The sequence below is a fragment of the Carcharhinus amblyrhynchos genome, chromosome 18 (genome assembly GCF_965287045.1).
Source record: "Carcharhinus amblyrhynchos chromosome 18, sCarAmb.v2.hapA, whole genome shotgun sequence".
NCBI classification, from domain to species: domain Eukaryota; kingdom Metazoa; phylum Chordata; class Chondrichthyes; order Carcharhiniformes; family Carcharhinidae; genus Carcharhinus; species Carcharhinus amblyrhynchos.
The window spans coordinates 13772754-13788945 of NC_137341.1; the positions used below are offsets into that span (position 1 = coordinate 13772754).

A 16192-nucleotide genomic window follows, 5' to 3' on the forward strand; every position below is an offset into this window, starting at 1 on the left:
CCCCTCTCTTGGTGGGGAATATTGGTTGGGTTTCCCGCTCCAGATTGTGAACCCTTCTGAAAAATTAGTACATCAAGAATTACACAGAATAATAGCCACTCAGCAGAAGTACTGGAAAACTGCCGGCATGATGGAATTATGCCCCATAAGGGTCACATGAAGGCATTAACACCTTCAGGAAAGTAATGAAGGAAACTGCTGAGACCCTTTTGAAAACATATTTGCTGATCCCAATTTCATTTTCATTCTTATTTCTATGTACTTACTCCACACAGTGAGATTGGCCGATGCATTGACGGCTCCTTTGGAATTCACTGCAAAGCAGGTATACACTGTGGCATCTTGAACAAGCACTGGTTTTATCAGCAATCCACCCGATTCCAAAAGTGCAAACCTTGGAATTTGTATTGAACCACTCGCTAAAACCTTATTGCCTGTTACAAAAAAAAAGCTAGTTAGTAAATGTGGACATGCAGCAGGCAGCTCCTAGGAATATACAGGTATATTAATGTAGACAATGCACAAGATACTGTAAAATGAAAGGAAGAGTGAGAGAAAAGATAACAAAAGCAACTTTTTTATATTGTGCATTTAATGTGTTAAAGCATTCTAATTTGTACTTCTTCAGAACACTAACAAACCAAAATTTAGCATTAAACCACTTAAGGAAGCATTAGGATAAATAACTATCATCAAATAGGTAGGTTTTAAGGAATGTTCTGAAGGAGAAAAGAGAAGCAAAGTGGTTTAGGGAGAGAATTCCAGAGCTGAGGTCCTTGGCATGGCCACCAACACTCGAGCAATTAAAATCAAGGATGATCAAGAGGCCAGAATAAAGTATACCCAGATATCAGAGGATTGTAGGGCTGGAGGAGGATACAGAAATGGAATGGGGCGGGAGATGTGAGGTCATGGCTGCAAACAAGTAGGATAATTTTAAAACTGTAGTATGCTTAAACAGGAAGCGATATATGTCAGCGAGCACAGTGATGGTTGAATGGGACTTGGTGTGATAAATCATGTCATCTTCCTGGGTTATAAAGCTGATCTGCAATTCATCAACCTGTATCAATTTTTGTAAAATTTTAAATATTAATAATTGATGTTTCTCCTGCAAAGTGGTTGCAGTGATGATAGAGCACCTTTGATTGGCACATTGCAATTGTAATACCCCTCCCAGTGAGTTTTTCAGCTATACAGCTGAGGGAGAAAAATGTTAAATGGGTGAGATAACCATCAAGTTAGTGACGTGTGATCCCTGCCGGAAAGTGAAGTTGGCAATGGTCTGGAGGAAGGCTACCCACCCTGTCCTTTGTAATATGCATGATCTACAGGATTACATGCATGAAGGAAAGGGGGTACGTAATTGAAGGAAATTGGGAGTAAAAAGGTGAACATTTCTTCACAATATAATGAATGCCCCGACAAAAGTTTCACATTTTAATTATAAAATTAATTATCAAATCAGAAGAACTGTTTGCAAGTCACAAAGCTTCTTTCTTAACTTTTAAGGCCCTTATAAATTAAGAGGAAATAGAGGATAGGTATGAATCTTTCGAGAAAGGAAATTGTGATCCAGCTGGAGACTGATTACATACTTTCATCATATCCGGAAAAGCCTGGAGTTAACAGAATGTAAAATCTGTACTTATAATCATTCCCACTCAAAGCATTCTGCAACAGACTCCCCTGTCAATCATTACTGCTTCTGGGAGGCGAGAGATCGAGTCCAAAATTATACACAGAATTACATACTTCTAAAAGAACAAACTTTCATTATAGCACTGCAGAGTTCATAAAAAGGGAGGTTTTATGGAGGCAGTTTGGGTGCTAGGATTGGATGAAATAATTTTTCTTGATTGTTGTTGGCAGTGCATAGAAAAGCAATTTTGATATTGACATTATTACATCTTTGACAGAGTGAAAATTGAAAGCAATTTGTTCCATTCTTCCCCAAATAAATATTTTATAATATTTGCCTGTCTTCCATGTGATGCCAGGCTTTGGTGCTCCTGAAACTTCACAGTGTAAAACTGCAGCTGTTCCATCTGTTACAGCAGTATCTGATGGAGCTCTGATGAAGGATGGTGCAATGTCTGAAAATATGAGAATAATTGCTTTTAGAGTTTCTATTTTGGATACAATAATAAACCTAACTTGTTTTGATACAAAATCCTTTTTTATTACATCCTGTTGCATTACCTCAATTATAGACAAACTTCCTTCCCTTTCAAGCTATTTGTGTGTATGAGTAGCTTGGTAATTACCATATAGAACATGGTGTGCATCTTGTCTCATCACATATTTATCTCTTGTAAGGCCTCATGTATAGAAGATGAATGATAATTTCTGGTTAAGCCCTTAGTCTTGTTTGCCAGCTTTCACTATCCATTCAATATAGAAACTATCCTTTCGAAATTGACAACTTAGACAGCAAGTTGTTGTTAACAAAATTACTGCCACCTTAATAGAAGCCATCTTTTCGGCTATTCTGGCACCTTTGCGCCTTTTGATCTGAATGTGTCAATCTTCACTGTCCAAGATTGCAAAAGGTGGTGGTATGCACATTTTTGTGCATCAACTATGGCTAATTTGGCAGCACTCTCTCCTCTGAGTAAGGATCTGGATTCCATTCCCGTTGGGGCCAGAGCATAAAAAACAATCAAGGTTGACACTCAAGGAACGCTGCACTATCATAGGGGGGTGCTGAAGATAAAATTTCAAATGGGAGCTTAGGTAGTTCTTTGGTAGATATAAACCACCCAACGTGGTATTTTGAAGAGGGCAAAGCATTTTTCCCTGTTGTCCTGATCAATACAAATTTCTCAATGAACAACGCAGATTATCTGGGCATTACTACATTCTGAGATACAGAGCACAAATTGGCTGCCTTGTTTCGTACATGGCAATAGTGCCTATACATCAATCTTATTGGCTGCAAAGTACTTTGAATCACCTGGCAGTCATGAAGTCATGAAAATTGCTATATAAATGCAAGTCTTTCTTTCTTGTGGGGAAACTTTGATAAGGCCCATACTTGGGTGCAGGTATTACAATGGATGCCGAGTTGAGTTGAGGCAGGAAACATACAAACTTTGTGCTATTATTTTTCTCTCCACAGATGTTGTCCGACACGCTGGGTATATATAACATTTTCTATTTTCATTACAGATGTCCAGTAACTGCAGTGTTTTGCCCTTGCGTTAATATGATTTCCTGCACAGTTACACATCAAACGTATATTCATTGAGTGGTAGCCATGGTGGTTGTGGTACATTTTGCCATTAATATGTGGGGCCCATAGCACCTCTCGCATGTTGTTGATGGCACACTGAACTCACTTTATCGGTCTAAGAGGAGAGTATTTCATTGCACTCCTGACTTGTGCCTTGTAGATGGTGGACAGGCTTTGGGGAGTCAGAGGTGAGCTACTTGCCACAGTATTCCTAGCTTCTGACTTGCTCTGTAGCCACTGTGTTAATGCGGCAAGTCTGGCCTATATTCCCACTTCCTGCTTTCTGCCTGCCATTCTACCTTTTAGTTCAGGAGTGCTAGATAAATTTAAGCTGGTTCATGCAATATTATTGTGCTCTTTCATTTTCTTCATTTGAGATTTTTGCTTTTCTAATCCTGCAGCTGCAATAACTTGAAGTAAGAGATACAACTGATGGGAAGGCTGCTTGGAGCAAATCCTCTCAATTTGCAGAAGTACACTACATTGCACAAGAAATTACATAGAACTAGCTAAAAATCATATTTGTTGTTGCTAAATCTTGAATAAAGGTTCATTGGTGCTTCAAAATACATTCGCATATAGTTCTCAAACTTTAGTTTTGTGAAACTTAGTTTTTGATTGCTTAAACATTACTGGAATATAAACCAAAACTATACAAATGCCTCGAAGCAGCTCCAGCTGTGTTTGCCCTAAGAAAGGGATAATGATGGAGTCAGTGGATCGGAAGAATTCTGAAATGTGTTTACATGGAAGGAAATACCATGTATGAACACGTTTATCTTTTGAGATTTGAAGTACTTAATTAAGCTATTGATAAACAAATCAACATACTATCTACAACAGTAATTTTGTTAAAAGAATGTGAAATATCATAATTTTAAAAACTGCTAAGCTTCATATGTAATGAACATCTCTATGTTTATAGCACACTTTAAAGCAATTAACAGTGTATATTATTTTTGAACATTGGGTTGCAATATTACTGAAACAAATCAATGCTATGCATGAATCAGGACCTCCATGCAATTAAATAAGGAAGAAAGCAACTGGGAACACACAGTAATGTGCATGTCTCAGGAATGTGTTTATCTGAAGTTAACTATAAACTCATTCCACTATTCTACTTCCCTTTGACCTTAGTAGCCAGAGATAGGCTTGCAGTACCACCGAAGTGCAGCGAGGCCAGATTGATACTGATACGCTCCTCACAGAGACCAGTAACTTTTAAGAAGACATTTGAACTTACAGTGAATGACTGAAAGGATTGCACAACGAGATTTCAAGTTTTAAGAATTTTACTGTCAGTTATAAACTATTTCAGTAGGCAATTTATAATTGAAACTACAGAAGATAGCTCCCATTTAATCTTTATAAATACCAAAACTCCCCCGGCTACAATTATTCTTACTTCTGTCCAATAAGCGGACATTTGATTCTCCCAGAACCAGTCAAAAACGATTCTTCCCTTACAATGGCTTGCTTCCTTTCTTTTTCTTTCCCAACCAGGTAACTTCCAGACTGACTTTCGTGGTGAGGGACATACAGGAAATTCTCTCCTCTAGCCAAAGTTAGGCAAGTCTTACAGCTTTGTTTGAACCCTCATGACTTGTATCATGCAATCTGAGTTTCAGCTAAGTTTTTAAGTTTATTTATTAGCTTCACAAGTAGGCTTACTTAATACTGCAATAAAGTTACTGTAAAAATTCCCTTGTCGCCACACTCCAGCACTGTTCGGGTACACTGAGGGAGAATTTAGCGTGGCCAATGCACCTAACCAGCACATCTTTCAGACTGTCGGAGGAAACCCATGCAGACACAGGGAGAATGTGCAGCCTTCACGCAGATAGTGACCCAAGCCAGGAATTGAATCCAGGTCTCTGGCATTGTGAGGCAGCAATACTAACCACTGTGCATCCCGTGTGGTAAACAACAGGGACTTGCTGCCCCCTATTTCTCTCTCTCTCTCCGTTGATTCTTGTCGGCTGAGCCTGTTGTGAGGTTCAGTACAATGTTATAAACCAATACCCACTATTAGCTGCTCTGATCTTTGTTCACAATTGTGAATATCTTGCACCTTCTCCTCTGTAAGACATCCTGGGCCGCTCTTTAATTATCAAGTCATCCATGCTTGTTGTCAGCAGAATTCAGAACAGTCACACAAACCATTTCAACACTGCATTTTACCCCAAATGAAAGACACTGACCCAAAACATAACAATCCTCCAACCATCATATTTGTAATAATACTTACTGGTAACAGTGAGATATGAAGACGTTTGAATATCTCCTGCTTCATTCCTAGCAAAACACTGGAATATTCCCGAGTCTTCAGGGACCAGCCCCTGGATCTGCAGGATCCCGCTTACCATCTCCTTATATCTGCTATTGTTCAACATTAATACTGGGACTGAATCTTTGTACCATTCCAGACTAGGTACAGGTATACCTGCATGTAACAGTTAAACCGATAAATGAGTGCCCTCTTTTTTAATACTTCAGAATGAAAATACTTTTCCAACAGTACTGTTCCTCTTTAAGTCATCCGCAGAAGTAATAAACATTTACAAAAAGAGGATATGATTACTTTGCTCTCAACTCACCCATAGCTCTACATGGAATATCAACAGTTTTTTCTACTTCACCCTGAATCTTCTGGTCAGGTTCTGCAGTGAAATATGGTGGTTCTATGGGAGAAAACAGTGTTGATGTTAAACGAAAAATCAAATGCAGAGATATCCTAACCACATATGGGTACAAGGAGGTTTTGGAAAAAATCCATAATGGACATGTCATGTGTAATTCCTTAACTGCAGTCACTGGGAACCTTCACTGAATCATCCTGGTAAACTGTCTAAGTTCATGGCAAGATTCTCTAAGTTACATTTCAATTGTGGGCATCAGTGGCACAAGGACCATGCACCCTGATGACGAGTTCATAAAGTGCAGCTGAAGATTCTTTTCTGGGGTTCATCCTCCATTCACTAATGCAACCACTAACTCTCCTGAACTAATGAAAAATGGCTCCAGTGGAGCCATTTTTATAAACGGTCTCAAAATAAAATTAAATTGGCCTTTTCTTCTGATAACACAGAAGCTGGTCCACACAACCATTGATTGTCAGATATTATGCCTGGCACAATCAATCATCAGATCTTAGTGAAGGCCTGCTGCATTGGAACTCCTAAAGAAGAGAGTCCCAGCCTCAGTCCTAAACCCCATTACTGTGATAACCATGGTTATAACAGGCAGACGTTGCCAGCAGAATATGAGAGGAATCCCTAAAGTAGTGCTCCAATAGCCATGAATTTTTTACAGCCATTGAGTGTAAAAGACAAAATATGAATGCAGATAGAAATCTATTACTTCAGCCATCCCAAAATTGTATGAAATTAGCCTCAGCATTTATCTCTATTAATTAACTATTTTTAGGATTGCAACTGGACTGTTATGCCAAGATAAATAAAATCGTCCTTATTCACTGCAGAAATGTAAAAGCTTTATTGAAAAGCTACTGGTTTTGCTTCATATTAATCAACACCATAAAACATACTTAAAAAGTGAATGAAAAATTTCAATGATAGAAATAAATATTTGCATTTCAAGAGTTGGAGAGAAAATTCATTCATCAGAAAATTAAACATGAGTCGTTACCTATAATGGATAGGAAGGCATGTGCATGAACAGCAACACTGCTGCTCTGTGATGTGGCCTCACACTCATACATGCCAAGAACAGCTGAAGTTGGATTTAAGATTGTGAGTCGCCTTCCAAACACACCAATTCCACTGTTGAGTTTTACACCATTTCGCTTCCAGGTAATACTCAGTCTGTCCACAGGTCTATTGGAAATGAACAGAAAGAGCATTAGTTTCTATGCAAACATCCAATCATCCATCAGTTCTACTGGTGAAGGAAGAGAGATGTAAATATATTGGCCTGGATCTCGCTAACAAAAATATCGCTGAAAAAAGAGACATGGCATTGAAGCTTTTTGCCTGGCACTCATCAGGGCAAATCACAAGTGTACTAAATTTCAAAGGATACAATAAATTTATACTGCATGAGAAAAGCGCGCTGATTGGCTGACAATTGGCAGGGGCATTTCATGGAGAATACATCAAGGAATTTGTTTAAATTTAAACGAAGCAAGTTGAGTCCAATTAGCTGAGGCATTGCCATAGGAAATATACTAGCTAATGGTTATCCTCAGCTTTGATTTAGTTGAAAATGGCAGAATGTCTACACATAATTTTTTTGCTTGTAGCGGGCAGGAGCCTGATATGTATGTGGTGTCGGAATTTCAGTGCCTGTATGATGCCAGGTTGTATGTCCCTTCCTAAAAGGGATAAATAATGAAATAGTAGGTGCATTTGTTTTAATTTTCCAAAATTTCCTAGATTTGGTAAGATTCCATTAGATTGAAAAATAATGAAGTAAATCCTTTATTTATGAAAGGAGACAGAAAGCAGGAAGCTACAGAGTAACTAGCTTAATATCTGTCATATGGAAAATCTTAGAAGCTATTCCTAAAGATGTTGTATCGGGATACTTGGATAAGCTCAAGGTAATCAGGCAGTCATGGCTTTTTGGGAGGAAAATCACATTGACTAGAGTTATCTGAAGAAGTTGCAAGTGCTGTGGATAAAGGGAAACCATTAGATGTACTGTACATAGACTTCCAGAAGTTATTTGATAAGGTGCCTATCGTAGACTAGTACATGGATAGCAGATTGGCTCGCTAACAGGAAACCAAGAGTACGTATAAATAGGTCTTTTTCTGGTTGATGGGATGAAATAATTAGCATGCCACAAGGATCAGTGCTGTAGCCTCAATTTTTTTACAATTTTTATAAATTATTCAGATGAGGGAATTGAAGGTACAGTTGCTAGATTTACCGATGACACAGATAGATAGGAAAATAATTTGTAAAAGGACATAAGGAGGCCACAAAGGGATGTAGACAGGCTAAATGAGTGGGTAAAGATCTGACAAATGGAGTATAATGTGGGAAAATGTGAAATTGTCCATTTTGGCAAGAATTAAGAAAAAGCATCTTATCCAAATTACAAAAGATTGCAGAGTTCTGAGTTGCAGAGAGATCTAGTGGTCCTCAAGCATAGATCAGAAAACCTTAGTATGAAGGTACAGCAAATAATCAGGGAAACAAATAGAATATAATTGTTTATTCCAAGGGGAATTGAATGCAAAAGTAGGGAGGTTATGCTTGTTTTAGAGGATATAACTGGAGTAATGTATACAGTCTCAGTCTCCTTATTTAGGTAGGAGTTAAGCAGGTTGGAGGCAGTTCACAGAAGATTTAATAGACTAATACTTGAAATGGGCAGGTTGCCTTATGAGGAAAGGCTGAACAAGTTAGTATTGTATCTGCGGGAGTATCTTAGCAAAGCAAGAGGCGACTTGATTGTGGGTCCTGAGGAATTTTGACAAGGTGGACTTGGAAGGGTTGTTTCCTCTTCTAAGAGAATCTTGAACCAGGGGTCACTGTTTAAAAATAAAGTATCACCAATTTAAGACAGACTTGAGGACGATTATTTTCTCTGAGGGTCTTGAGTGTTGGGCACATCCTTCCTCAAAAGTGGTAGAAGGAGAGTCTTTGAATATTTTTGAGGCAGAGGTAGGTAGACTTTTGCTAATCAAGGGGTGAAGGGTATCAGGGTAGGCGAAAACATGGAGTTCAGGTTACAATCAGATCAACTATGATCTTAACAAATGGCAGAGCACGGTCAAGCAACCAAGTGGCCTACTGTTCCTAATCTGTATGTTTGTATGTCCCACTGCGTGTGGATCATGTCAACAGCATGACCTTTTGGTTGTTCACAACAGGCAGCATACTGATCATACTGAAACAACCCATTTAGAAAAAACAAAATATAGTGTCTAATCACATTAGATGTGGTTCCATGATTAGACAACACTTAATGGAAAATGCTGCGTAGGCTAAGGATTATAAGAACGTTTTTAAGATTTTGAGTTGGGACCACGATGTGACTCACTGATGGTTGCTAAAGCCACATATATTCATATGTTGGGCCCTGTCCTCTGCAAACAAAAATAGCACGTGAAGGTATTGCACCAGAACTAAGCAAAAGCTCGGAGGACAACTATTCCCTGAAGCATTTCCCACAGCAATGCCTTGACCAGAGTTACCTTGCATGATCTGAATTTAAACAAAACTTGGAAGAGAACTCTTTCCTGGTGCATTTTCCACGGAAACATCTTTTCCAATCACAGTCCACTTGGCCATCAATAAGTACACTTTTCTCATGCAATATACATTAGTTGTTCCCTTTGAAATTTGGTATATTTGCCATTCTGTTCTGATGAGAACAAGATGAAAAGTTTCTATAAAACATATATATATATAACAAGAACAAAAAATAATGGAAAGCTTAATTCACACGCTACTATCAATATGTAGATTGCCCACATGGCAAGGAAGCTGTACCTCATGAATTGTGTATTGTCAGAAGTTGCTGGATAATTTGATGCATTTTAGCTTTGTGGAAATGGCAGTTTACCATTGACCTCATGAATTTGCTGCATTTACACATTAATTGCAAATTAAACTCAGAAAAGTAGGGCTCGGAATTAACACACACATATATTTTTAATGAGGAGAATTGTCTGCCTACAATGTGACTCAACACCTCCAGACCAGTATGGGAACAATTTAATCTGTGATTGCTCATTCTTACAGGTTGTTTGAGACTGAAGCAAATACATTTTTCTTTGTACTTTTGCTTTTGCCTTCTTTTTCTCTTAATTCAATATTTATTTCCCTTTTCATTTCACTTTCTGTAGCTTATTTTACTCTGATTCAGCCTATTTCTGCCTCTATTGTTACAATCTTTTTCGCAAACCTTAAATCCCATTGACTAAGTTCAGTCAGTCCTGTTGTTCACCACTCCGCTCAGTTTCCAGCTCAGACTTCAAGCAACTTGTAGGGACAAAAATATTTTAAGTGTAGGGAGAAGTATCAGAAATGAAACAGCCTGCTCAAGTAAAATCTGGGCAATTAAATCAAACCAATGTAGCAATTTACTGGTCACTTTGATCTAAAGTGGAAAGCATTGGATAAAATTTCATTAATATTGTTACAGACTGGACAGGGATTAATTTAATCAGCAGTAAGTTCTCTCATCATCAGTCCCTAAATATAAGGTGTTTTGAATTGTTTCCCCCTTTATGAGCAGTGACATTTTTCCAGACGTCGCTGGATTCCGGGGAAGTGCCGGAAGATTGGAAAACAGCTAATGTTACGCCGTTGTTTAAGAAGGGTGCCAGGCAAAAGGCGGGGAATTATAGGCCGGTTAGTTTAACGTCTGTGGTAGGTAAAATGTTAGAATCCGTCATCAAGGAGGAAATTGCGAGGCATCTTGAAGGGAATTGCTTGATAGGGCAGACGCAACACGGTTTCATTAAAGGGAAGTCGTGTCTGACAAATTTACTGGAGTTCTATGAGGATGTGTCTAGGGCAGTGGATAGAGGAGAGCCGGTGGATGTGGTCTTTCTGGATTTTCAGAAGGCGTTTGACAAGGTACCTCACAAGAGGTTATTGCAGAAGGTCAGGGGACATGGAGTTGGGGGTAGGGTGTTAGCGTGGATAGAGGATTGGTTGTCAAATAGGAGACAGAATGGGGGTCAATGGGTGCTATTCGGATTGGCGGTTGGTGACTAGTGGGGTGCCCCAGGGGTCGGTGCTGGGGCCTCAGCTATTTACCATTTATATAGATGATCTGGAGGAGGGAACCGAGTGTAGGGTGTCGAAATTTGCTGATGACAACAAGATTGGGGGAAAGGCAAATTGTGCGGAGGGTGTGGAGAGTCTGCAGAAGGATCTAGATAGGCTGGGCGAATGGGCCAGGAACTGGCAAATGGAATTTAATGTTGGCAAGTGTGAGGTGGTCCACTTTGGTAGGAAGAATGGTAGGAAGGACTATTACTTACGTGGCGAAAAACTGCAGCAGGCAACGGTGCAGAGGGACCTCGGGGTCCTTGTGCATGAGTCGCAAAAACCCAGCTTGCAGGTGCAGCAGGTGGTCAGGAAGGCGAATGGGATGCTGGCCTTCATAGCGAGGGGGATTGAATATAAAAGTAGGGAGGTCTTGCTGCAGCTGTATAGGGCATTGGTGAGGCCGCAGCTGGAGTACTGTGTGCAGTTTTGGGCACCGCACCTGTGCAAGGATATTTTGGCCTTGGAGGGAGTGCAGAGGAGGCGGGCTCGTTGGGCCGAAGGGCCTGTTTCCCGTGCTGGGTTGTTCTTTGTTCTTTGTACTAGGCTGATACCGGAGTTGAGGGGGTTGAGCTATGAGGAGAGGCTGAATAAACTGGGCTTGTACTCGTTAGAGTTTAGAAGAATGAGGGGAGATCTCATTGAGACGTATAAGATGATGAATGGGATGGATAGGATAGAGGTGGAGAGACTCTTCCCGCTCAAAAAAGACAGTAGGACTAGGGGGCACAGCCTCAAGATAAAGGGGAGGCGGTTTAGAACGGAGTTGAGGAGGAACTTCTTCACTCAAAGGGTGGTGAATCTCTGGAATTCTCTGCCCGTTGAAGTGGTGGAGGCTGCCTCGCTAAATATTTTTAAGAAGCTGGTTGATGGGTTCTTGATAAGAGAGGGGATTAAGGGTTATGGGGAGAGGGCGGGAAAGTGGAACTGAGCCACGACAGATCAGCCATGATCTTATTGAATGGCGGGGCAGGCTCGAAGGGCTAGATGGCCTACTCCTGCTCCTATTTCTTACGTTCGTATGTTCTTATATTTGCCAACCTCCTTGGTTTTGATGGGATCCAATTTTCTATTAAAAACCCTCCAACAAACTCGAGACAGGATGTACACTCAAAATGCAAAAAGACTTGAAAAACCCTTCTCATCTCCAGCTAGTAAAGAGAAGGATGGAGAAAAGAAAGATTTAGAGTACAGAAACCACAGGCAAATGAAATATTGTTTCAAGTGGGTTCCAGAGGCCAGATTCAAGGTGCAATGAGGTATTCCTTCAAGGAAATCAGCAGGTTGTAAAATTCAATTTCCTGGTAGTTGACTTCACATAAGATAGTCACGCAAAGGTGAATCAATATTATAAGCAACGACACAGAACCTCCAGCAGAAATAGGGTATATGGAGCCAGGATCTTGGGGTCTGGGTTCATAGGACACTCAAAGCAGCTTTGCAGGTGGAGTCTGTCATTAAGAAGGCGTATGGTACTGGCATTCATCAATCGAGGAATTGAGTTTAGGAGTCGGGAGACAATGCTGCAGCTGTATAAAACCCTGGTCAGACCCCACTTGGAGTACTGTGCTCAGTTCTGGTCGCCTCATTACAGGAAGGATATGGAAGCCATAGAAAGGGTGCAGAGGAGATTTACAAGGACGTTGCCTGAATTGGGTAGCATCCCTTATGAGGATAGGTTGAGAGAGCTCGGTCGTTTCTCCTTGGAGAGACAAAGGGTGAGGGGTGACCTGATAGAGGTGTATAAGATGTTAAGACGTACTGAGAGTGGATTCTCAGAGGCTTTTTCCCAGGGCTGAAATGGCTGCCACAAGAGGACACAGGTTTAGGGTGCTGGGGATGAGGTACAGAGGAGATGTCAGGAGTAAGTTTTCCACTCAGAGAGTAGTGGGTGCATGGAATCGGCTGCCGGCAGTGATGGTTTAGGCAAATTCGATAGGATCTTTTAACAGACTTTTGGATAAGTACATGGAACTTAGTAAGATAGAGGATTATAGGTAAACCTAGTAGGTAGGGACACGTTCGGCGCAGCTTGCAGGCCGAAGAGCCTATTTGTGTTGTAGTTTTTCTATGTTTCTATGTGTCCTATGTGGGCCAGAGCTGCTGTGGTGTGGCCTGCTAGTTAGATATTAAACAGCAGGCTGAGCTATGCAGTTCCACAAGCCAGAAGCCCATGTCAAATGACTGCCAAATCTCCGTCATCTTTAACAAAGGATGTCTATCCAGAGTCTGGAATTAGGCTTGGTCTTCACGTCTGCCATATGGTAAAAAGGAATATTTGAGAGGCCATTAGCTTAGATGTTCCGTTTCTACTGGCAAGTTTGGAAGTAGCCAAAGCGTATCTATAGATATTTTATAAAAATATATAGCATGAGGTCTTAGTCTCTCACAATATTAAAAGTAAAGTAGAAGAATTTTGGCTTCATTTAAAAGCTATTAATAGACTTTTCCAAATGAACTATTTTCATTTACCCAAAGGCAGTTTACTATAAAAGCACTATTCACAAACTTTGCCTACATCCACCACACTACTGAAGAGAGATCAATTATGCAATATGACTCTCCCATTTTCTGCCCCCTTTTTAGGTCTTCATTTGGTAATATCATCACAGGACAATGGTTAAATTGTTTTTTAGTTTGCCACAACAAAGTATCAAAGAATGTCACTCATCATTCTTCAACTATATTCCCTTTCCTCTGGGGAATAAACCTAACATCTGCTTGACAACGTCAACACAGTAAAAAGTCTGACAACACCAGGTTTTAGTCCAACCTATTTATTTGATAATATGATAATAATTTATTTATTATGATATATTATATATATTATTATATGATATAATATGATAATATTATTTGATAATAAATAGGTTGGACTAAAACCTGGTGTTGTCAGACTTTTTACTGTGTTTACGCCAGTCCAACGCCGGCATACCACATCATGACAACGTCAAGACAGCTTGCTGGATGTGAGAAATCACATTGTTGTAATTCCTAAGAGCAAACAGCTCATTAACTGTCCACGGGGATTGGGCAGAGGACTGGAAAGTAGTGAATGTTGTTCTTCTCCTCAAGAAAGGAAATAGGAATGACCCTGGTAATTATAGACCAGTTAGCCTTACTTCAGTGGTCGATAAGTTAATGGAAAGGGTGCTGAGACATAGGATTTATGACCATTTGGAAAAATGTAGTTTAATCCGAATAGTCAACATGGTTTCATGAGGGGTAAGTCCTACCTCACAAATTTGATTGAATTCTTTGAGGAGGTAACTAAGTGTGTAGATGAAGTTAGAGCAGTTGATATCATATACATGGACTTTAGTAAGGCATTTGATAAGGTTTCCCATGGTAGGCTCATGAAGAAAGTAAGGAGGTGTAGGATAAAAGGAAATTTGGCCGATTGGATAAGTAACTGACTCTCTCATAGAAGTCAGAGGGTAGTGGTGGAGGGAAAATTTTCAGACTGCAGGCCAGTTACCAGCGGTGTACCACAGGGATCAGCGCAGGGTCCTCTGCTAATTGTGATTTTTATCAATGACTTGGAAGAGGGGGCTGAAGGGTAGGTTAGTAAATTTGCTGATGACACCAAGATTGGTGGAGTAGTGGATGAAGTGGAGGGCTCTTGCAGGCTGCAAAGAGACATTGATTGGATGCAGAGCTGGGCAGAAAAGTGACAGATGGAGTTTAAACCTGATAAGTGCGAGGTGATTCATTTTGGTAGGACAAACGTGAATGTGGATTACAGGGTCAATGGCTGAGTTCTGAGGAATATGGAGGAACAGAGAGACCTTGGGGTTCATATCCACAGATTTCTAAAGGTTGCCACTCAAGTGGACAAAGCCGTGAAGAAAGCTTATAGCATGTTAGCATTTGTTAACAGGAGGTTTGAGTTATATGCCGTGGGGTTATGCTGCAACTAAATCGGACCTTGGTGCGACCACATTTGGAATACTGTGTGCAGTTCTGGTCACCTCACTATAAGAAGATATGGAAGCATTGGAGAGAGTGTACAGGAGATTTACCAGGTCGCCTGGTTTGGAGGGTAGGTCTTATAAGGAAAGGTTCAGGGAGCTGAGGCTTTTCTGTTTAGAGCGGAGGAGGATGAGAGGTGACTTAATAGAGTTTTATAAGATGATGAGGGGGATAGATAGAGTGGGCGTGCAGACACTACTTCCTCAGGTGGATGTAGGGGGCATAACTATAAGGTTCGTGGTGGGAGATATAGGAGGGATGTCCGAGGTAGATTCTTTACTCAGAGAGTGACTGGGGTGTGGAATGCACTGCCTGCTGTGATAGTGGAGTCAGACACTTTAGGAACTTTCAAGCGGTTATTGGATAGGCACATGGAGCACACCAGAATGATAGGGAGTGGGACAGCTTGATCTTGGATTTGGACATAGCTCGGCACAACATCGAGGGCTGAAGGGCCTGTACTGTGCTGTACTGTTCTATGTTTCTGTGTAACACTCATTGGTACAGCAGTTAATCAACAAATTCACTGTAGCAATGGACTGCTTGCAGTTCCATACTTCAAAGCATCAATTAACCATATAATCCTGACAGTGCAAAAGAGTCCATTTGGCACTCACTCTATGAAGAGAGTATTTTCCTCAGGTCCTCACCCCGCACTAGCCCTGTAATCTTTCATTTTTATCATGACTAATCCCATCTAACCTACACATCTTCAGACAGTAAGGGCCACTTAGCATGGCCAATCCGTCTAATTTGCACATCTTTGGACTGTGGGAAGAAATCAAGAGCACCCACAGGAAACCCACGCAGAGACAAAGAGAATGTGAAAACTCCACACAGTCACCTAAGGATGGAACTGAACCCGGGTCCCTGGAGCTGTGAGGCAGCAATGCTAACCACAGTGCCACACCTAATCATTAGTGTTGTTTCATATAATGCAGTATTTCGTTCATTGAGCTTTCTTATGTAATGATGCATCAATACTTGGCTCCAAGCTGGCATTATGATTCAGAAATCCTAGAGACCTTTAATAGAAATGATGAAAGGACATCTAAGACAACCTCAGTAGAAATCCTGGCAGATATCTGAGAATATGAGAACACTTCTTGAAGACAAAATGTACCGCTGATAATTATATTCACCTTCTTTGCAGTGCTTCATATTGTGTTGTGGATTGTAATGTTTGCAAGAGTTCAAAGGTATCTACTTACAACTAAAATGAAACAAAAAA

At 40.4% G+C, this 16192-nt stretch overlaps 1 protein-coding gene across 1 annotated transcript in view; it reads right to left on the reverse strand.

The window, feature by feature from the left end:
• The window catches only part of sdk1a (sidekick cell adhesion molecule 1a), an 815932-nt gene that overhangs the window by 259889 nt on the left and 539851 nt on the right, over positions 1 to 16192 (reverse strand). The window contains exons 7-11 of the mRNA XM_080206403.1: positions 6887 to 7074; positions 5836 to 5919; positions 5487 to 5681; positions 1980 to 2096; positions 267 to 434 (exon numbers count right to left, since the gene is read on the reverse strand). Of these exons, the coding sequence (XP_080062529.1) occupies positions 267 to 434; positions 1980 to 2096; positions 5487 to 5681; positions 5836 to 5919; positions 6887 to 7074 (752 nt within the window). The remainder of the gene's footprint in view (positions 1 to 266; positions 435 to 1979; positions 2097 to 5486; positions 5682 to 5835; positions 5920 to 6886; positions 7075 to 16192) is intronic.